This window comes from Colius striatus, chromosome 17 (genome assembly GCF_028858725.1).
Source record: "Colius striatus isolate bColStr4 chromosome 17, bColStr4.1.hap1, whole genome shotgun sequence".
Taxonomy (NCBI): Eukaryota; Metazoa; Chordata; class Aves; order Coliiformes; family Coliidae; genus Colius; species Colius striatus.
The window spans coordinates 2,975,627-2,997,267 of record NC_084775.1 but is presented as its reverse complement, the minus strand read 5'-3'; the positions used below and the strand labels follow the sequence as shown (position 1 = coordinate 2,997,267).

Sequence of the window (21,641 nt, the reverse complement as noted above, 5' to 3'; positions counted from 1 at the left end):
GCGCCGGAAGCCACGCGGCGCCCCGGGCCGGTGAGCGGCCCCCGCCGCGGCCTCCAGGGGGCGCCGCTGCCACCGCGACCGAGCGCGGCCGTTGCCCCTCAGCGGCTCCTGGGCCCGGGCCGCGGGCCTGGGCCGCTCCGGCGCTGCGCCATGGCCTTCCTCCTGGGCAGCCGCGCCTGCATGGACAGCCTGCGGGCAGACCTAAGGGACCTGCAGGCCGCCATCGCCGAGGTGTCCTCCCGGGCCGGGGCCGTGCGCTTCCCCTCGTGGAAGTTCCCGGGTCAGGTGTCCTGTGAGCTGGACCTGGAGGCGCTGCTGCAGCGGTACGGCTACAGCGAGGGCGACCCCGAGTTCACCCAGCACTCCCATGTGGTGCTGCTGGAGCTGCTGATAGACAGGTGAGCAGGCAGAGCCAGCCCCGGCCTCCCCTCTGCAGAGAAGCTGGGCTGGCACGGCGGCCCCGTCCCTGCAGAGGGAAGGGGATGGTGGCTGTGAGGCCTGCCGAGTGCAGGCCGAGGGATGGGATGCTGCTTCCCCACCAGCACCTGAGCACCTCGGCCTCCTTTGCCAAACTTGCACTATCCAAACAAAACGTTCCATTTAAACACAAGAACAAACTGTGTCGGTGTTGGAGTGAGGGAGCCCTGGCCCAGGCTGCCCAGGGAGGCTGTGGAGGCTCCTTCCTTGGAGGCCTTCAAGACCCTCCTGGACACATTCCTGTGTGACCTGATCTAGGTGACCCTGCTTCTGCAGGGAGGTTGGACTGGATGATCTGTAGAGGTCCCTCCCAACCCCCACCATTCTGTGATTCTGTGATCCAGGGGATGGGGGACAACCTCCTTGCCTGGGCACTGGCCCTTGGGGCTCACTGTGCTGTTAAGTGCCAATGGCCCTTCTCCCACCACAAATAGTTGCTCTAAGCTGTGCTTCGTTTCTGTCCAAAAAGGCTGCTGCTGCTGCTCCAGAGCTTCACAGGCTACACAGAACTGCTGCTCAGTGAGCGAGACATCCCTGCGGTGCAGACACTGGGACCCGTCATGTCCGCGGGGCTGACGGTGAGGAGGTACTGGAGCAGCATGCTGAAACTGGGAACCTCCTACAGGCAGCTCCTGGCTGAGGTAGGACATTTGGGGGACCCTGATGCCCCAAGAGCGGAGTGCAGAGGTCACAGAAATGGCCATTGCCTCAGCTCCCGTGGCTTGGACTGCGATGAGGTCAGTGTCCTTCTCTGGGGAATCCCCATGACGCACATGGTGGCCGTGGCTGATGAGTTCCCAGCTCCTCTGAGGGCTGTCACATGTGTCAGACAAGACACATGTCCCTCAGTGTCCCCTCCTGACCTGAGTCCCTTCCCTCTTCTAACCACAGCTCCCAGCTGTGCTGTGGATCCATCCTCCTGCAGGCCTGCACCAGGACCTCACCATGGGCAAGCCTGGCCGTCCTTATTGCTTGCAAAAATATTCTCCTGCTGCCAATGTGCTGCCCCTGCAGCTCTGCCCAGTCCCCTGTTTGTGGGGCCGAGCTGGCTCGATTGAGTGAAACACTGTGTGGTACAAACACTGTTCCATCCCTGCATTTTATTTTCCCCAAACGATCCTTCTGATAGAAAAGTCTGACGGTAATTCGCCTGGTATGACCGGGAGATGGCGCAGGAGGTAGGAAGGAAGGGACGCTCCCAAGCAGGAACAGGCTTCCCTGCTGAGGCTTCCTGTTGTGAAACCACAGCTCCACTGAAGTGGAGGCGGCTGGAGAGCTGCCTGGCAGCTTGGGCAGACTCAGATCCCCCGTGCCCCGCATCAGAGAGCGGGAAGTAGAGTCATTTGGCTTGTTAGGCACGTGCCTTGGTTGTCATGGAGAAGGAAGTTCTTTGTAAGTGAAGAGAGAACTCGAGTGCTTGGTGCTGTTCTCCAAGCTCTGGGAAGTTCTCAAGACAAGGGCTTGCTGCCCTCACCATAGAACCATAAAATAGTTCAAGCTGGCAGAGCCCTTTAAGCTCATGGAATGCAGCCTCTGTCCCAGCCCCATCACCCACCAGCCCATTGCCCTCAGTGCATCACCCACCCAGCTCTGAAACCCCTCCAGGGACGGTGACTCCAGCAGCTCCCTGGGCAGCCCCTTCCAATGCCTGACAGCCCTGGCAGCAAAGACATTCCTCCTCACATCCAGCCTGAACCTCCCCTGGTGACACTTGAGGCCATTTCCTCTGCTTCTGTTGCCTGTCCCTGGGGAGAACAGACCGACCCCCACCTCGCTGCAGCTTCCTTTCAGGTAGCTGTAGAGAGTGAGAAGGTTTCCCCTGAGCCTTCTTTTCTCCAGGCTCAACAGCCCCAGATCCCTCAGCCCTTCCTCAGCTGAGACGTGCTCCAAATCCTTTCCTGGCTTGGCAGTAGCCTCAGGAACCTCTCCAGCACCTCAGTGTCCATCTTGTAGAGAGGGGCCCAGACCTGGACACTGTATTGGAGGTGCAGCCTCACCAAAGCCGAGTGCAGGGGAATGATCAGCTCCCTGCTCCTGCTGACAACACTGTTCCTGATCCAGGCCAGGGTGCCCTTGGCCTTCCCTTGGCTGTGCTAGTGTCCTGTCCCCACTCTTCATGGCTCTGTGCCTGGGCTCTTAGGGATGTCTTGCAGGTGACTTGGTGTGACCTGGGCCCTGCTTTTGTTGTGTGCTCTCTCTGCCAGAAGGAAGCTTGCAGGAAGGAGATCTCCACGCTGCAAGCCGCTGCCCAGGCTGGCAGAGCTGAGCAGCAGCCCGTGAAGGACAGCATGCCTGACGTTCTGGAGCTGCAGCCTTCCAGGGCAGCTGCCCAGTGCCCGTCTCCATGCCCATCCTCAGGTGCTGCAGCAGCAGGCAGCGAGGCCTGGGGCAGCCCCGTGCCCGGGGCTGTGGGCAGCACGGCCCTGAGCAGCCCCTGCAGCCCCCCGCCGCCAGCCGGGCCTCGGGGCGCCTGTGCCGCCTGTGCCGCCGCCCAGGCCGGCCTGGGTGAGCTTGGCAAAGCCATCGCCGGCATCTGCCAGAGCCAGAACATCCCCTCGGCCCTGGGCAGCTTCCAGGAGAGCGTGGAGGCTGCCTCAGAGACAGGGACCCTCTGTGCAAGGGATGTCAGCTGCTGGGCCTCGGAGCAGAGCAAGGACCTGTCCCGCATCAGCAGACACCTCCAGCTGCTGCTGCAGCAGCTCAAACCTCTCAAGGCTGAGCTGGCAGAGTCGGGGAAAGAGAAGGAGAAGCTGCAGAAGCAGGTGGAGGAATTTTCTCAGTTGCTTCAGGCAGAGAAGGAGGCCCAGGCACAGCTGAGGAAGAAGGCTGAGCACAAACTCAAAGCGAAGATCCAAGAGCACTCGAAGGCTGTAGCCAGGCTGGAGCAGGACAAGGATGAGCTCCGGAGAGGTACAGTGCACTTCTCCTCCCAGGCTGTGGGGGTCTGCAGGAGAAGCCCAGAGCCCCTGGTCAAACCTTGGTCCCACCAGCCCAGGCAGGTCTTTCACCAGTGGTTTGGGTGGGTGCTGGAGGCTCTTCCCTCACAGCCTCCTCCCTGCTGAAGCCCAGCAGGATACAATCACTGGATGGATGCAAAAAGCTCTAGTGCAGCTGTTGGCTGCCTCCTTGTTTTAGCTCTGTTTTTTTTTGAGGAGCTGTTTAATGGTAGTTGAGGAGTTTTGTGCTGATTTAGGAGCTGCTCAGCTGGAAGAGCAAATCTCTGCCTTGAAGGAAGAGCTGTCTGCAAAGCAGGCTGCTGTGCAGGAGCTGGGTAAGGACCCCTGGGGCTCACATCTCAGGTCTGGGGCCCCCTGAAGGGACCTGATGTGGGAGCTTCCCCTCCTGCTGAGCCTGGGCTAAAGGTGCTGTGTCTTCCCAGAGGAGACCAAGATGACCTTGCTGGAGAGGATGAGAAGCACGATGGTGGCCAAGAGCCGGGTGGAAGAGCTGGAGGAGAAGCTGCAGGAGCTCAGCATTCATCGTGAGAGCCTGGGCCAAGAGCTGAGCTCCACCACTGTGCAGCTGGAGAAGGAGAAGGCCAAAGTGGAGAGCGTGCTGAGGCACCATGAGGTACGTGTGAGCCAGCTCTCCCCTGCCCTGTGGCACACTGCAGGACTGGGCTGAGCTGGTGGCTGCTGCTGCTGCTGCCTGGTGTCAGGGCAGTGGTGAGTGGGTGCTGCAGCAGCCACACACACACTTGCCTGCCCTGTGCAGTCCCTGCAGGCCAAGCAGCAGCTCCTGCTGCAGCAGCTGGACAGCATGGACCAGGAGCGTGAGGGGCTGCAAGCCAGTCTGGGAGAGGCTGAGGAGGACAAGGCCAGGCTGGCAGAGCAGCTGGAGGAGAGCCAGGAGCAGAGTGGGCAACAGCTCCGGGCACAGCAGGTCAGTGCTGGCCCCTGGCATGCAGTGGGGGCTCCAGGGGAGCTGCCCTGGCTGTGCCCTGAGGCTGGCAGGAGCCTCCCACTGCCTTCTCCCCAGCCATGGCCAGTTTTTGCAGGACTCTGGGAGCCAGTGGCTCGTTGCCACCTGGCCACCTTCCTCCTGGGACCCCCAGGCATATGAGAGAGAGAGAGGGAAGGAGGGAGGAAGCGCTCCTTGGGGGTCAGAGTACTCCTGTGGGACTCCCCCAGCCTGTCCCATCCCAAGGGTTGAGAGCTCTGTGCTCTGCAAAGCTCCCACCTCTCTGCTGCATCCCACAGGAGCTGCTGGATGTGCTGCAGCAGGAGAAGCTGAGCCTGGAGCAGTCTGTCTCAGAGCTGCAGGTGAAGGTCTCAGAGCTGCAGCAGGAGGCACAGGAGCTGAAGGAGCGGGAGAGGCTCCTGGTGTTCTTCCCCGAGCTGCACGTCCCTGCTGAGACACAGCTGGAGAGTAAGGGAGTGGGCAGCAGCACTTGCCTTCCCTGCAGTGGGGCTTGTGCCCTGGGGCTCTCCCAGAGCTGGCAGAGGGTCCTGGGGCTGAGCTCTGGCTCCTGCTGCATTTCATTTACAGGCACCGGGAACTTGACCGAGGACATGGAGAAGCAGCTGCAGGCCAACAGCATCCGGATCAGCGCCCTGGAGCAGGAGAACACACGGCTCAGGTCTGCTCTTGCCAAGGTGAAGGCAGCTGCTGAGCAGGGCACGCTGCAGGTGAGGCTGCACCCCAGCTCAGTGCCCTGGGGGAGTGGGGTGCAGATGCCAGCAGAGTGCTGCACACTCCAAAACTATCCCACGGCCCCTGGCACTGTCCTTGGCTCTCTGGTTGTGTCCCCTTGCAGGCTTTGGGTGACAAAAGGCCGTGGGGCAGCTCACAGCCTGTCCGCTGCACCTCAGCAGCTGCTTCCCCAGCCTTGAGGCATGGGGCTGGACACAGAAGGGCAGGGAGTTGGGCCTTGAGCCTTGTCTGTCCTGGGCCCTGCTGCTGCTTTTGGGAGCCCACCCCAGCCTTGGAGCCCCTGTCCCGGCTGCTCCCACCTAATGGTTTCTGAGCCAGGGCTGGGCAGCCCCAGGGTCTGCACTAGCCAGACTCCACACCCTGCAACTCCACACCCTGAGCCCCTCCAGCTCAGCCCTGTTAGCTTTGGAGCGGTTCTGGGGTGTGCTCAGCCCACTGGAGCCAGGGCCCCAGCTCCTGTGCCATCTGCAGATGGGTCCAGCTCAGCCCTGTTAGCTTTGGAGCGGTTCTGGGGTGTGCTCAGCCCACTGGAGCCAGGGCCCCAGCTCCTGTGCCATCTGCAGATGGGTCTGGCTGACGTGGTGTTGGCTGGGAAGGTGGCTTGGCCAAGGTGCTCAGGGTTGGTTCCGTGGGCCCCACCATGGGCCTTGTACCATGGTGCCACGGCTGTCCAGGGTCTGCACCTGCAGCCAAAGGAAATTGCAGCCCCTCTCCCTCTCCTGCAGCTCGTCCCACAGGCCCAGCTGCAGTCTCAGCTCAGCAGGCAGCAGAGCAGGGCGGCCGGCAGGCAGGATGCAGGGTGAGCAGAACCCCGGGGGCAGGGGCTGTGGAGCTTTCCCCCGCCTTCCTCCCCTCTAACCGCTCTCCCCCGCAGGCAGCCGAGCGGCCGGGGCCGTGCCGGGGAGCCCGGGCACTCTGCTCCCGGCAGCCCACGGCCAAAGCCGCCCGCGGCAGAGCCGGGGCGCAGGGCTGGAGCCTTCCTCCCGCTGCCGGCTGCGGCCCTGCACTTCAGGTCGCCCGTGCCGAGAGGGAGGAGCAGAGCCCGTTTCCCCTCTGCTCCCCCCGGCGCCGGCCTCCGCAAATGAGCAGCAGCCAGCAGGCTGGAGCAGGCCACTGGGCACGGGCCTGAGCCAGCCCCCTACCTGCCCGGCTACCTGCTGGGCCAGCCCGGCTGCAGGGGGAGCCTTCGGGCCGACCTGAGGGACCTGCAGGCCGCCGTCACTGAGGTGTCCTCCCGGGCCTGGAGGTGCAGCTGCAGCGGTACCGACACAGTGAGAAGGGCCCTGAGTCCACCCAGCACTCCCATGTGGTGCCGCTGGAGCTGCTGATGGACAGGTGAGCAGGCAGAGCCAGCCCCAGCCACCCCTCTGCAGAGAAGCTGGGCTGGCAGAGTGGCCCTTTCCCCTCAGAGGGAAGGGGATGGTGTCTGTGTGGCCCGTTGAGTGCAGCCCAAGGGTTTGGATGTTGCTTCCTCACCAGCACCTCAGCTCTGCACTGAGTGGGAGCCTCCCCCAGCCCCCAGGAGTTTCCTCAGGAAGGGGCCCTGGGAGACAGTAGCTCATTGCCACCTGGCCACCTCCTCTTGGGACCCCCAGGCACACAAGGGATCTCCCCAAGTGCTCCTTGGGGGGGGTCTGAGTACTCCCGTGGGACTCTCCCCAGCCTGTGTTGTCCCAAGGGTTGAGAGCTCTCTGCTCTGCAAAGCTCTCACCTCTGTGCTGTGTCCCACAGGAGCTGCAGGAGAAGCTGAGCCTGGAGCAGTCTGTCTCAGAGCTGCAGGTGAAGCTCAGAGCTGCAGCAGGAGGCACAGGAGCTGAAGGAGCGGGAGAGGCTCCTGGTGTTCTTCCCCGAGCTGCACGTCCCTGCTGAGACGCAGCTGGAGAGTAAGTTGTCTTATTTGACATCTTCATCAGTGACTGGGATGAGGGCACAGAGGGACCCTCAGCAAGTGCACTGGCTGCACTGGACTGGCTGATTCCCCAGAGGCTGTGCTGCCATTCAGCAGGATCTTGTCCAGCTTGAGAGTTGGGCAGAGAGGAACTTGCTGAGGTTCGACAAGGGCAAGTGCAGAGTCCTGCAGCTGGGGAGGAGCAACCCCCTGCACCAGCACAGGCTGGGGGTGACCTGCTGGAGAGCAGCTCCAGGAGAGAGACCTGGGAGTGCTGGTTAGTGACAAACCGACCATGAGCAGCAACGTGCCCTCGTGGGCAAGAGCCAATGGCAGCCTGGGGGCATCAAGGAGGGTGTGGGCAGCAGGTCAAGGGAGGTTCTGCTGCCTCTCTGCTCTGCCCTGCTGAGGCCTCATCTGGAGTCCCGTGTCCAGTTCTGGGCTCCCCAGCTCCTCATTGCCCCTTGTCCTGTCATTGCCCATCCCTGAGCACAGCCTGGCTCCAGCCTCCTCACACCCACCCTTGATGGGTTTGTAACCATGACTGAGGTCACCCCTCAGGCTCCTCCAAGCTGCACAGCCCCAGCTCCCTCAGCCTTTCAGCACAAGGCAGATGTTCCACTCCATCGTCTCTGTGGCCCTGCACTGAACTCTCTCCAGCAGCTCCCTGTCCTTCTGCAACTGAGGCACCCAGAACTGGACACAATATTCCAGATGTGGTCTCAGGAGGGCAGAGCAGAGGGGGAGGAGAGCCAAGAGCAAAGCAAACAGGAATGCCAAGAATGGATGGGCGGATGCTCATTAAAAGGAAGGTCAGCCATGCTGCTGGAGCCTTCATCCTTGTTGTTGTCCTAACCATAAGCGTGGGATGCAGCAAGAAAACAAGTGAGAGCGTGGGCAGTAGTTGCAATTAATAAAACAACTTCTTCCAAAGGGGGAAAATGAGACCAGACTTGGGAGATTTGTCATTGATAGACCCCCAAATCTCTGTCCTCATTTGCTGTTTCATACAAGCATGGCTTGGACTGTCAGTGAGGAATGATGAGAGAATGGCAAGCAAGGGGTTAAAAGTAATTAAGAGCACTTGCTTATCTGTTGTGCACACACCTGTGAGGAGGAGGCCTTCCAAATCAGCATCCAGGGAGCCTGAAGCCATGAGACTGTGCAGACAAACTTCAAAACAGTTTGAGCAATGCCCCAGTGCCCCAAGGGCGGGAACTGCCTCATTTCTCTGGGAGGTACATGAGGAGTGTTTGTTCATTGCTGGGAGTGCAATGCAGTGAAGCACTGCTGCTGCTCAGAGCTGCACTGGGGCCACTCTTCCTGATGCCAGTGACAGAGGAGCTCCAGAGGGCCTTTCCAACCTCCACCATCCCTGTGGTTCTGTGAAGGGAGTGGGCAGCAGCACTTGCCTTCCCTGCAGTGGGGTTTGTGCCTTGGGGGTCTCCCAGAGCTGGCAGGAGATCCTGCTGGCTCCCTTCCTTCTCCATCACTTGTAGCCAGGAATGGCTCAGGGCCTGGGCTGTGCTGAGCTGCTCCCAGCTGAACTCCCCTCCCAGCTGTGGGGCATCCCACCTGTAGGGCAGGAGCTAAAGCAGGGCCAGAGCTTTGTTTGCCCACAGGGTTTCAGCTGGCATGGTCTGGCACCCAGCTGCCAGCAGCGCAGAGCAGGCAGCAGCAGTGGGCTGAGCTCTGGCTCCTGCTGCAAGGATGTTGCTTTTTGTTTACAGGCACCACAAATAAACATCTCTGCAGCACCTCACAGGTCTGTGCAGTTTCGTGGCTCCATTGGGCAACGCTGTGGCTTGTGGTAAGGCCAACGGTGCCAGTGCCAAGGGCTGGGCTGGGCTGTGCCCTTCTCCCTCCTCAGCACCAGGAGCCCTGATGCAGGGCTGGGGCTTCGAGTGGCTTTCCCCAGCCAGAGGCCTGATCCACACACAGGCCAGAGGTCCCTGTGCAGGGAGGGAAGTGCAGCCCCTGCACCATGAGCTGAGCAGGACAGGGACAGTCCTGGGCCCTGCAGCTCGGCTTCCCACAGCCAAGCTGCTGCTGCAGGCCTTGGTCCAGCCCCAGCCATGCCACCAGCCTGGGCAGAGCACGAGCCATCCAGGCCAGGAACCCTTCCCCCAGGGGGATGTGGACACCATGCTTGGGAGGGGAAGAGGAAGGCAGAGCTGGGCTCAGAAGAGTGCTGGCTTCCCTGAACAAACCAGCACAGCCCCAGCCTGGGAATGCAGGTCCCCCTGCAAGCAGCCAGAGAGGCCAGGAACCACCAAGCCACTCCCTCAGGCTGGCCCTGAGCCCCCTGACAAGCCTGGGAGGGTGGTGGGAGCCACACAAGCCTGACACAGGACACGGCAGCCTGTCCTTGCTCTGTTTAATAGAGACAGCCCTGCGAGCCCGGCCCGGTCCGGGCGAGTCCCGACTGCTGCAGCACCCCGTGGGCAGCCAAACACACCCCCTGCCTGGTGTCTGCAGCTGACTCATGCTGTCCTTCCTAATAAATTAGTATAAATAAAGCATTCCCCCTCCCTGCCCTCCCACAGCAAGGCTGCAGGTCGCCCAGCAGCCCTGCCAGCTCCAGCCCCAGTTCCCCTGGGGCTCTACTTACCCCCCACAGGCTCTGCCCACTCCCCCCGGGGTTCTGCCCAAACCCCACCATGCTCTGCCCACCCCCCACAGGCTCTGCCAACTCCCCCAGGGCTCTGCCCACTTTCCCCAGGGCTCTGCCCACCCTGCCATGGCCACTCTAAGAGGGGGGGAAAAAAAGGACTTAGAAAAATGCCTCTCAGCAGGGAAAGAGCGCAGCCAGGCCTGGGCTGCCCCTGCCTCCAGCCTCCCTGCCCCCACCCCGCTACACCCATGGGTGCCCCTAGAGCACCCATTCCCCCAGCCCCCCAGAAACAGCTGTTTGGCCCCTCCCACCCCCTCTACTCGTACCCCACAGGGAGAGCCCCGAAATCCTTCCTTCTGGGACTGGCTGGGCAGTGTGAGGCACAGCCAGCCCGGCCCCGCTCCAGCAGAGCACCGTGTGCCCAGCACCCCCTGGCCCTCCCTCTCCCCAGAGCAGCGCTGGGTCTGTCCCTGCGTGTCCCTCGCAGCGCTCAGCTCTCCGTGCAGCAGTTCCCTGCAAGGGAGAAGGGTGGGGGAGGTCACAGCACAGGAAGGCTGGGGAAGCTCTGGTTCCTCCCCAGGCCTCGCCCCGGGGCACGGCTGCACTTTGGTGTGCCTCACCCAGGATGTTGTGCTTGCAGAGAGGGCAGGTTTGCTGCAGGAGGAGCCAGGGATCCACGCAGTCCCGGTGAAACTCGTGGGAGCAGGGCAGCACCCGCAGCCACTGCAGGGAGGGGACAGCCGATGTGAGCAGAACAGTGCCCGAGGGGCCGGCATGGGGATCATCCTCCACCAGCAGCTCCCTGGCAGGGACACCCCGGCCCTGGCACGCGAGGGGAGGCTCAGCACGGGGCTGCAGAGGGATGGCACGAGCACGGGTGGCCTCATGCAGTGACTGGGCTGGATTCCAGTCCCCCCAGTCCCTACCTGGCTCTTGTGGAACTGGTCCAGGCAGACAGCACAGCTGTCGATCTCGCAGGCCCATCGCCGCGGTGCTTTGCCGGGATGGTACCGCCGGGTCTTCAGCGCCGACAGCCGCCGCCGAATGTGCTGCTTCAGGTCCAGCTGCCAAGGCAGAGCAGAGGCTCAGAGCCCAGCAGGCAGCCTCTGCAGGATAGGGCAGGGAGCTGCTGGAGAGTTCAGTGCAGGGCCACAGAGATGCTGGAGTGGAGCATCTGCCTTGTGCTGAAAGGCTGAGGGAGCTGGGGCTCTGCAGCTTGGAGGAGCCTGAGGGGTGACCTCATTCATGTTACAAACCCATCAAGGGTGGGTGTGAGGGGGCTGGAGCCAGACTGTGCTCAGGGATGGCCAATGATAGGACAAGGGGCAACAGGCACAAGCTGGAACAGAAGAGGTTCCAAAGAAACACAAGGAAAAGCTTCTTCCCTGCTGAGGTGAGGGAGCCCTGGCAGGGGCTGCCCAGATGGGCTGTGGAGGCTCCTTCTCTGGAGACATTCCAACCCAGCTGGATGAGTTCCTGTGTGCCCTGCTCTAGGTGGTGCTGCCCTGGCAGGGGGGTTGCACTGGGTGAGCTTTCCAGGTCCCTTCCAACCCTTGAGATCCTGTGAATCTGTGACCTTCCCACCTCAGCATCCCGCTGCGACGGGTCCTGCCGCGACTGCCGCTGGGCTTGCACCATCACCCCAGTGCAGAGGAGCAGGGCGATCAGCAGGATGGTGTTCCACAGCTGCTGCAGGTACTTCTGCAGGGAGACAGTCAGGGGCTGGGGACCAACCTGAGCCCTCCCTGCTGCCCCCAGCCCCGCCATCGCCGCCCCCTCCCGCCAGGAGCCCGGCTACACGGCGCTCATACCTGGACCTGCGAGCTGTTCTCCCCAGGGCAGATGACCCCCCTGCCACTCCCCGTAGAGGCCCCCTCGGGACAGGCCACAGGTCGACCACAGTGTGAGGGTCACCCCCTGCAAGGCAGGAGCCTCTGTTGCCGCAGCTGTCCCGCTCCCATGGAGCGACTCTGGGCAAACCGAGGCACCCGCAGCTCCAGCGGCCTTCCCAGGCCTGGCTGCTGCTCCCTGCAGCTCAGCTTGCCCATGTGGCTCGGCACAGCCGTGCCCCTGCCCTCCCAGCAGGCCAGGGAGGAGGAGGAGGAGCAGGACCGACGTACCAGGTTCTCCAGCAGCACCGCCTGGTATGTGATCTTCGCCGTAGCCCGGAGCCCCCTGTGAGCAAAAGACGAGAGAAGCGTCAGTCCCACGGGCACAGCAGGATGCAGCCCACAGCACCCCAGTGGCAGGGGGCACCCCTTTCCCCACAGGGACACAGAGGGACACCCAGGGAGGTGACAGCAAGGCTCCCCCTTCCCATCATGACCGGCCCACGTAGGTTTCTTCCTCCCAGCACCGTGCCTCAGTTGGCAGCAGAGCAGCGACACCCAGTTCCTGTGTGTCAGAAGGACTGGGGGGCCCCAGCACTGTGGGCACTGGGGGCAAACACTGACAAAGGCAGCGGGAATGTGCTGACAAACAGCCCATCTGCCTGATTCACACTGAGAGTCCTAAAGGTCTTGGCCAAGGCTGCTGCCAGCCCCTGGCACTACTTGGAGACCCCTGGGAAGGGGCTGCCCAGATGGGCTGTGGAGGCTCCTTCTCTGGAGACATTCAACCCCAGGTGGATGAGTTCCTGTGTGCCCTGCTCTAGGTGGTTCTGCTCTGGCAGGGGGGTTGCACTGGATGAGCTTTCGAGGTCCCTTCCAACCCTTGAGAGTCTGTGAATGGCTCAAGCCTCGAGGAAGGGTTGGATCCCACTTCAAACCCTCCCTGGAACACGTCTCAGCCCCAGCTGGCACCCACACAGCGCCAGCTCGCACCAGCCCAGCACACGCCGTGAGAGGCCCCTGGGCTGCCCCTGGTTGTCAGAGCTGGGCAGGGGCTGGGTGCAGAGCCTGTCCTGCTGCACAGCCCGTACCGCAGCAGCGCTCCCAGCAGCTTGGTGACGTTGTCCGAGGACTGGATGACGATCACAGGCTTGGCAAGAAGCTGGGAAACATCCAGCTGCACCGGAGAGGAAAGCAACAGCAGTGAGGGGGGGCACGAGGCTGCCTCGGGGACCCGCCAGCGGGACGCTCCTACCTCACGGATGGCGTTCTGGTTCAGGGCCAGGATGAGCAGGGCTGAGGCCCCCAGCACCAGCGCTCGCTTCATCTGCAGAGACACGGGGCAGTGCCTCAGAGGGCAGGACGGGCAGCTGGGCCCTTGTGCAGCTCCTGTCCCACTGCAGGCAGCCAGCAGCACCCGGCGCCTCTGTGCCCTGGCTGAGGTGCCACAAGGAACCCAAGGGGCTGGCACTGCCAGGGACCCCGTTGTCACCAAGCACAGGCCAACGCCCCCCAACATGCCACCTCTGGAGGTGCCCAGCGGGCTTGTGACCAGCAAGTGCCACAGTAGCCCCTGGGCCGGGCAGAGAGGACCCTGGGCTGGGCAGAGTCACCTTGCTGACGACGGTGGCAGTGAAGGACTCCTCCTTGGCACGCCGGGGCACTTCGGCCGGCTCCTCACCCACGGGCACCACACCGATCCACCCGTCCTCGGCACTCAGCTCGGGCTCTGCATCACCCACCTGGGCAGCACAGCAGAGTCAGTGGCAGAGGAGAGCCAGGATGGATCCCCGAGGCTCAGAGCATCCCCAAAGCACCCCCGTGTTCCTGGGTGCCCTGGGGAGCCAAGCACCGCGTGGGGACACGGACAGAGGCTAGGCTGGCACAGGGGACGGGACATGGTCCTGCTCCCTCCCCTGCCTCGGCGCAGGGCAGCTGCCTGAGCTGCCTCCTGCAGCCCCCTGACTCCCGTGCCCCGGCCTCTCCACCCACCCCCAGCGCCCCTCGTTCCACTGCCGCCCCGCAATGCCCCCAGTGGCCTCCATCACCCGCAGCCTGTCCCAGCTGCCCCCGTCCCGCTCCCTCATCGCCCGCAGCTTCTCCGGAACAGGCTCCCGCAGCCCCGGCGCCCCGCTCCGCTGCCCCCGCACCCGGGCGCTCACCAGCAGCAGGCGGCCGCGGATCTCCTGCTCCCGTTCCCGCGGCGGGGCCCGGCCGCCCCCCGCGCCCAGCACGGCCCCGCGCAGCGTGTAGGTGCCGCCGGGCCCCGCGGCCGCCCCCGCCCCGCCGCCGGCCCCGGCCCCGGCCCCCGGCCCCGGCCCGGCCACCGCCACCTCGACGCGGGCGGCGAGCCCCGGCCCCGGCCCGGCCCGGCACAGCGCCAGCAGCGGCGCCAGCAGCGCGGCCCGCACCGCCGCCATCGCCCCGCGCGCCCCGCGCCCGCAGCGCCCCTGCCGGCCCGGAGGACACACCGCACCACCGGCCGCAGAGCGCGGGGCGGCACTGCGGGGGCACCGGGACCGGGACAGGGACGGGGATAGGGACAGGGACAGGGATAGGGACAGGGACAGGGATAGGGATAGGGATAGGGACAGGGACAGGGATAGGGACAGGGACAGGGACAGGGACAGGGAGAGGGACAGGGACAGGGATAGGGATAGGGACAGGGACAGGGACAGGGACAGGGACAGGGATAGGGACAGGGACAGGGACAGGGATAGGGATAGGGATAGGGATAGGGACGGGGACAGGGACAGGGACAGGGACAGGGACAGGGATAGGGACAGGGATAGGGACAGGGACAGGGACAGGGATAGGGACAGGGGCAGGGATAGGGATAGGGATAGGGACAGGGACAGGGATAGGGACAGGGACAGGGACAGGGATAGGGATAGGGATAGGGATAGGGACAGGGGCAGGGATAGGGATAGGGATAGGGATAGGGATAGGGACAGGGACAGGGACAGGGACAGGGATAGGGATAGGGATAGGGATAGGGATAGGGATAGGGATAGGGACAGGGGCAGGGATAGGGACAGGGACAGGGATAGGGACAGGGATAGGGATAGGGATAGGGACAGGGGCAGGGATAGGGATAGGGACAGGGATAGGGACAGGGACAGGGACAGGGACAGGGACAGGGATAGGGATAGGGATAGGGATAGGGACAGGGACAGGGACAGGGACAGGGATAGGGACAGGGATAGGGACAGGGACAGGGACAGGGATAGGGACAGGGATGGGGATAGGGACAGGGACAGGGACAGGGATAGGGATAGGGATAGGGATAGGGATAGGGATAGGGATAGGGACAGGGGCAGGGATAGGGATAGGGACAGGGATAGGGACAGGGATAGGGACAGGGACAGGGACAGGGATAGGGATAGGGACAGGGACAGGGATAGGGACAGGGACAGGGACAGGGACAGGGAGAGGGACAGGGACAGGGATAGGGATAGGGACAGGGACAGGGATAGGGATAGGGATAGGGACAGGGACAGGGACAGGGACAGGGACGGGGACCGGGACCGGGACAGGGATAGGGACAGGGACAGGGACAGGGATAGGGATAGGGACAGGGATAGGGATAGGGACAGGGACAGGGACAGGGACAGGGATAGGGATAGGGATAGGGATAGGGATAGGGACAGGGACAGGGACAGGGACAGGGACAGGGATAGGGACAGGGACAGGGATAGGGATAGGGACAGGGATAGGGATAGGGACAGGGACAGGGACAGGGACAGGGATAGGGATAGGGATAGGGACAGGGATAGGGATAGGGACAGGGACAGGGATAGGGACAGGGAGAGGGACAGGGATAGGGATAGGGACAGGGACAGGGATAGGGATAGGGATAGGGATAGGGATAGGGATAGGGACAGGGGCAGGGATAGGGATAGGGATAGGGATAGGGATAGGGACAGGGACAGGGACAGGGACAGGGATAGGGATAGGGATAGGGACAGGGATAGGGATAGGGATAGGGATAGGGATAGGGATAGGGGACAGGGGCAGGGATAGGGACAGGGACAGGGATAGGGATAGGGATAGGGACAGGGATAGGGATAGGGATAGGGACAGGGGCAGGGATAGGGATAGGGACAGGGATAGGGACAGGGACAGGGACAGGGACAGGGACAGGGATAGGGATAGGGATAGGGATAGGGACAGGGACAGGGACAGGGACAGGGACAGGGACAGGGATAGGGACAGGGATGGGGATAGGGACAGGGACAGGGACAGGGATAGGGATAGGGATAGGGATAGGGATAGGGATAGGGATAGGGACAGGGGCAGGGATAGGGATAGGGACAGGGATAGGGACAGGGACAGGGACAGGGACAGGGACAGGGATAGGGACAGGGACAGGGACAGGGATAGGGATAGGGACAGGGACAGGGATAGGGACAGGGACAGGGACAGGGACAGGGAGAGGGACAGGGACAGGGATAGGGATAGGGACAGGGACAGGGACAGGGATAGGGACAGGGACAGGGACAGGGACAGGGACGGGGACCGGGACCGGGACAGGGACAGGGATAGGGATAGGGACAGGGATAGGGATAGGGACAGGGACAGGGACAGGGACAGGGACAGGGATAGGGATAGGGACAGGGACAGGGACAGGGACAGGGACAGGGATAGGGACAGGGACAGGGATAGGGATAGGGACAGGGATAGGGATAGGGACAGGGACAGGGACAGGGACAGGGATAGGGATAGGGATAGGGACAGGGATAGGGATAGGGATAGGGATAGGGACAGGGACAGGGAGAGGGACAGGGACAGGGATAGGGATAGGGACAGGGACAGGGACAGGGACAGGGACAGGGATAGGGATAGGGATAGGGACAGGGACAGGGAGAGGGACAGGGACAGGGATAGGGATAGGGATAGGGACAGGGACAGGGACAGGGATAGGGACAGGGACAGGGACAGGGATAGGGACAGGGACAGGGACAGGGACAGGGACGGGGACCGGGACCGGGACAGGGATAGGGACAGGGACAGGGATAGGGACAGGGACAGGGACAGGGATAGGGATAGGGACAGGGATAGGGATAGGGACAGGGACAGGGACAGGGACAGGGACAGGGATAGGGATAGGGACAGGGACAGGGACAGGGACAGGGACAGGGATAGGGACAGGGACAGGGATAGGGATAGGGACAGGGATAGGGATAGGGACAGGGACAGGGACAGGGACAGGGATAGGGATAGGGATAGGGACAGGGATAGGGATAGGGATAGGGATAGGGACAGGGACAGGGAGAGGGACAGGGACAGGGATAGGGACAGGGACAGGGACAGGGATAGGGACAGGGATAGGGATAGGGACAGGGACAGGGACAGGGACAGGGACAGGGATAGGGATAGGCATAGGGACAGGGACAGGGACAGGGACAGGGACAGGGATAGGGACAGGGATAGGGACAGGGACAGGGACAGGGACAGGGACAGGGACGGGGACCGGGACCGGGACAGGGATAGGGACAGGGACAGGGACAGGGACAGGGACAGGGACAGGGATAGGGATAGGGACAGGGACGGGGGCAGGGACAGGGACAGGGATAGGGACAGGGACAGGGATAGGGATAGGGATAGGGACAGGGACAGAGATAGGGACAGGGACAGGGACAGGGACAGGGATAGGGACAGGGATAGGGACAGGGATAGGGATACGGACAGGGACAGGGACAGGGACAGGGACAGGGATAGGGATAGGGACAGCGACAGGGATAGGGATAGGGACAGGGACAGGGACAGGGACAGGGACAGGGACGGGGACCGGGACCGGGACAGGGACAGGGACAGGGACAGGGACAGGGATAGGGATAGGGATAGGGATAGGGACAGGGACGGGGGCAGGGATAGGGACAGGGACAGGGACAGGGACAGGGATAGGGACAGGGATAGGGACAGGGACAGGGATAGGGATAGGGATAGGGACAGGGGCAGGGATAGGGATAGGGATAGGGACAGGGACAGGGACAAGGAAAGGGACAGGGATAGGGATAGGGATAGGGACAGGGACAGGGACAGGGACAGGGACAGGGACGGGGACCGGGACCGGGACAGGGATAGGGACAGGGACAGGGACAGGGACAGGGACAGGGATAGGGATAGGGACAGGGACGGGGGCAGGGATAGGGATAGGGATAGGGACAGGGACAGGGATAGGGACAGGGATAGGGATAGGGACAGGGACAGGGGCAGGGATAGGGACAGGGACGGGGACCGGGATAGGGATAGGGACAGGGACAGGGACAGGGACAGTGACAGGGATAGGGACAGGGACAGGGATAGGGATAGGGAAGGGATAGGGATAGGGACAGGGACAGGGACGGGGACCGGGACCGGGACAGGGATAGGGATAGGGACAGGGACGGGGACCGGGACCGGGACAGGGATAGGGACAGGGACAGGGATAGGGATAGGGATAGGGACAGGGACGGGGACAGGGACAGGGACAGGGATAGGGATAGGGACAGGGATAGGGACAGGGACGGGGACCGGGACCGGGACAGGGACAGGGACAGGGATAGGGACAGGGATAGGGACAGGGATAGGGATACGGACAGGGACAGGGACAGGGACAGGGACAGGGATAGGGATAGGGACAGGGACAGGGACAGGGACAGGGACAGGGACAGGGACGGGGACCGGGACCGGGACAGGGACAGGGACAGGGACAGGGACAGGGATAGGGATAGGGATAGGGACAGGGACGGGGGCAGGGATAGGGACAGGGACAGGGATAGGGACAGGGATAGGGACAGGGATAGGGATAGGGATAGGGGACAGGGGCAGGGATAGGGATAGGGATAGGGACAGGGACAGGGACAAGGAAAGGGACAGGGATAGGGATAGGGATAGGGACAGGGACAGGGACAGGGACAGGGACAGGGACGGGGACCGGGACCGGGACAGGGATAGGGACAGGGACAGGGACAGGGACAGGGACAGGGATAGGGATAGGGACAGGGACGGGGGCAGGGATAGGGATAGGGATAGGGACAGGGACAGGGATAGGGACAGGGATAGGGATAGGGACAGGGACAGGGGCAGGGATAGGGACAGGGACGGGGACCGGGATAGGGATAGGGACAGGGACAGGGACAGGGACAGTGACAGGGATAGGGACAGGGACAGGGATAGGGATAGGGAAGGGATAGGGATAGGGACAGGGACAGGGACGGGGATAGGGATAGGGACAGGGACAGGGATAGGGACAGGGACAGGGATAGGGATACGGATAGGGACAGGGACAGGGACAGGGATAGGGACAGGGACAGGGATAGGGATACGGATAGGGACAGGGACAGGGACAGGGATAGGGATAGGGACAGGGACAGGGATAGGGATAGGGATAGGGATAGGGATAGGGACGGGGACGGGGACAGGGACAGGGACAGGGACAGGGACAGGGATAGGGACAGGGACAGGGATAGGGATAGGGACAGGGACAGGGACAGGGATAGGGATAGGGACAGGGATAGGGATAGGGATAGGGACAGGGACAGGGACAGGGACAGGGACAGGGATAGGGATAGGGACAGGGACAGGGATAGGGACAGGGACAGGGATAGGGATACGGATAGGGACAGGGACAGGGACAGGGACAGGGACAGGGATAGGGACAGGGACAGGGACAGGGATAGGGATAGGGACAGGGACAGGGACAGGGACAGGGATAGGGACAGGGACAGGGACAGGGATAGGGATAGGGATAGGGATAGGGACAGGGACAGGGATAGGGACAGGGACAGGGACAGGGACAGGGACAGGGACAGGGATAGGGATAGGGACAGGGACAGGGATAGGGACAGGGACAGGGATAGGGATAGGGATAGGGACAGGGACAGGGACAGGGACAGGTACAGGGACAGGGATAGGGACAGGGACAGGGATAGGGACAGGGATAGGGACAGGGATAGGGATAGGGACAGGGACAGGGACAGGGACAGGGATAGGGATAGGGATAGGGACAGGGACAGGGATAGGGACAGGGACAGGGACAGGGATAGGGATAGGGACAGGGACAGGGACAGGGACAGGGACAGGGATAGGGATAGAGATAGGGACAGGGACGGGGGCAGGGATAGGGATAGGGACAGGGACAGGGATAGGGACAGGGATAGGGATAGGGACAGGGACAGGGGCAGGGATAGGGATAGGGACAGGGATAGGGACAGGGACAGGGACAGGGACAGGGATAGGGACAAGGATAGGATAGGGATAGGGACAGGACAGGGACAGGACAAGGAAAGGGACAGGGATAGGGATAGGGATAGGGATAGGGACAGGGACAGGGACAGGGACAGGGACAGGGATAGGGATAGGGACAGGGACAGGGGCAGGGATAGGGATAGGGACAGGGATAGGGATAGGGACAGGGACAGGGACAGGGACAGGGACAGGGACAGGGATAGGGACAGGGACAGGGACAGGGATAGGGATAGGGACAGGGACAGGGACAGGGACAGGGACGGGGACCGGGACCGGGACAGGGATAGGGACAGGGACAGGGACAGGGACAGGGATAGGGATAGGGACAGGGACGGGGGCAGGGATAGGGATAGGGATAGGGACAGGGACAGGGATAGGGACAGGGATAGGGATAGGGACAGGGACAGGGGCAGGGATAGGGATAGGGATAGGGATAGGGACAGGGACAGGGATAGGGACAAGGATAGGGATAGGGATAGGGACAGGGACAGGGATAGGGACAGGGACCGGGACCGGGACAGGGATAGGGACAGGGACAGGGGCAGGGATAGGGATAGGGATAGGGATAGGGATAGGGACAGGGACAGGGACAGGGACTGGGACCGGGACCGGGACAGGGATAGGGATAGGGACAGGGACAGGGGCAGGGATAGGGATAGGGATAGGGACAGGGACAGGGATAGGGACAAGGATAGGGATAGGGATAGGGACAGGGACAGGGATAGGGACAGGGACAGGGACAGGGACAGGGATAGGGATAGGGATAGGGATAGGGACAGGGATAGGGACAGGGACAGGGACAGGGATAGGGATAGGGATAGGGATAGGGACAGGGATAGGGACAGGGATAGGGACAGGGATAGGGATAGGGATAGGATAGGGACAGGGATAGGGACAGGGATAGGGACAGGGATAGGGATAGGGATAGGGATAGGGACAGGGACAGGGATAGGGATAGGGATAGGGACAGGGATAGGGACAGGGATAGGGATAGGGATAGGGACAGGGACAGGGATAGGGACAAGGATAGGGATAGGGATAGGGACAGGGACAGGGATAGGGATAGGGATAGGGATAGGGATAGGGACAGGGATAGGGACAGGGACGGGGACCGGGACCGGGACAGGGATAGGGACAGGGACAGGGACAGGGACAGGGATAGGGATAGGGATGGATAGGGACAGGGACGGGGACCGGGACCGGGACCGGGACAGGGATAGGGACAGGGACGGGGACAGGGACAGGGATAGGGACAGGGATAGGGACAGGGACGGGGACCGGGACCGGGACAGGGATAGGGACAGGGACGGGGACAGGGACAGGGACAGGGATAGGGATAGGGACAGGGATAGGGACAGGGATAGGGACAGGGACAGGGACAGGGATAGGGATAGGGACAGGGATAGGGACAGGGACGGGGACCGGGACCGGGACAGGGATAGGGACAGGGACGGGGACAGGGACAGGGACAGGGATAGGGACAGGGATAGGGACAGGGACAGGGACAGGGATAGGGATAGGGATAGGGACAGGGATAGGGATAGGGACAGGGACAGGGACAGGGACAGGGACGAGAATCTCACTGGGATGGGGGGCAGAGACCGAGGCGAGCACCCGCACCAGGACAGGGACAGGGACCAGACGAGGACTGGAACTGGGAGTGAGCAGGGTACAGGGAGCAGGGACCGGGATGGAGACAGGGATCGAGGCTGAGGCGGGGACAAGAGCCTGGACTGGGACAGGCACAGGGCAAGTGACCGGCATCAGAACCGGGACAAGGACACAGACAGGGCCAGGGACAGCACCGGGACAGGGACAGGGATGAGAACTGGGACTGGCACAAGGACAGGCACAAGGGCTGGGATGATAAACGGCACCAGGACAGGGATAGAGGCAGAGACCAGGATGAACACTGGCACTGGGACAGGGATAGAGGCAGAGACCAGGA

At 62.8% G+C, this 21,641-nt stretch overlaps 2 protein-coding genes across 6 annotated transcripts; one reads left to right on the top strand and one right to left on the bottom strand.

The window, feature by feature from the left end:
- The first annotated feature begins 74 nt into the window (after positions 1–74).
- CCDC157 (coiled-coil domain containing 157) lies at positions 75–8,780 on the top strand. Of its 5 annotated transcripts, none has more exons than XM_062009906.1 (11): positions 75–398; positions 947–1,118; positions 2,685–3,387; positions 3,671–3,748; positions 3,857–4,047; positions 4,192–4,359; positions 4,677–4,845; positions 4,966–5,105; positions 5,856–5,929; positions 6,005–6,465; positions 6,862–6,946. In XM_062009906.1, the coding sequence occupies exons 1-10, from the start codon at positions 151–153 to the stop codon at positions 6,213–6,215; spliced, it is 2,154 nt and encodes a 717-aa protein (XP_061865890.1). In that variant the 5' UTR covers positions 75–150; the 3' UTR covers positions 6,216–6,465; positions 6,862–6,946. The 5 variants fall into 5 exon arrangements, with proteins under 5 accessions (XP_061865890.1, XP_061865889.1, XP_061865893.1 ...); XM_062009905.1 differs by having other exon boundaries at positions 2,682–3,387; XM_062009909.1 differs by lacking the exons at positions 5,856–5,929; positions 6,005–6,465 and adding an exon at positions 8,749–8,780 and having other exon boundaries at positions 2,682–3,387; positions 6,862–7,013.
- Positions 8,781–9,948: 1,168 nt separating this feature from the next.
- On the bottom strand, positions 9,949–13,881 carry RNF215 (ring finger protein 215). Its single transcript, XM_062010085.1, is given in 11 exon segments — positions 9,949–10,145; positions 10,253–10,355; positions 10,559–10,696; positions 11,217–11,333; positions 11,444–11,482; positions 11,484–11,549; positions 11,753–11,807; positions 12,553–12,638; positions 12,717–12,788; positions 13,075–13,203; positions 13,624–13,881. Coding segments are annotated over 11 exon segments (1,086 nt in total). The 3' UTR covers positions 9,949–10,122.
- Positions 13,882–21,641: the final 7,760 nt, after the last annotated feature.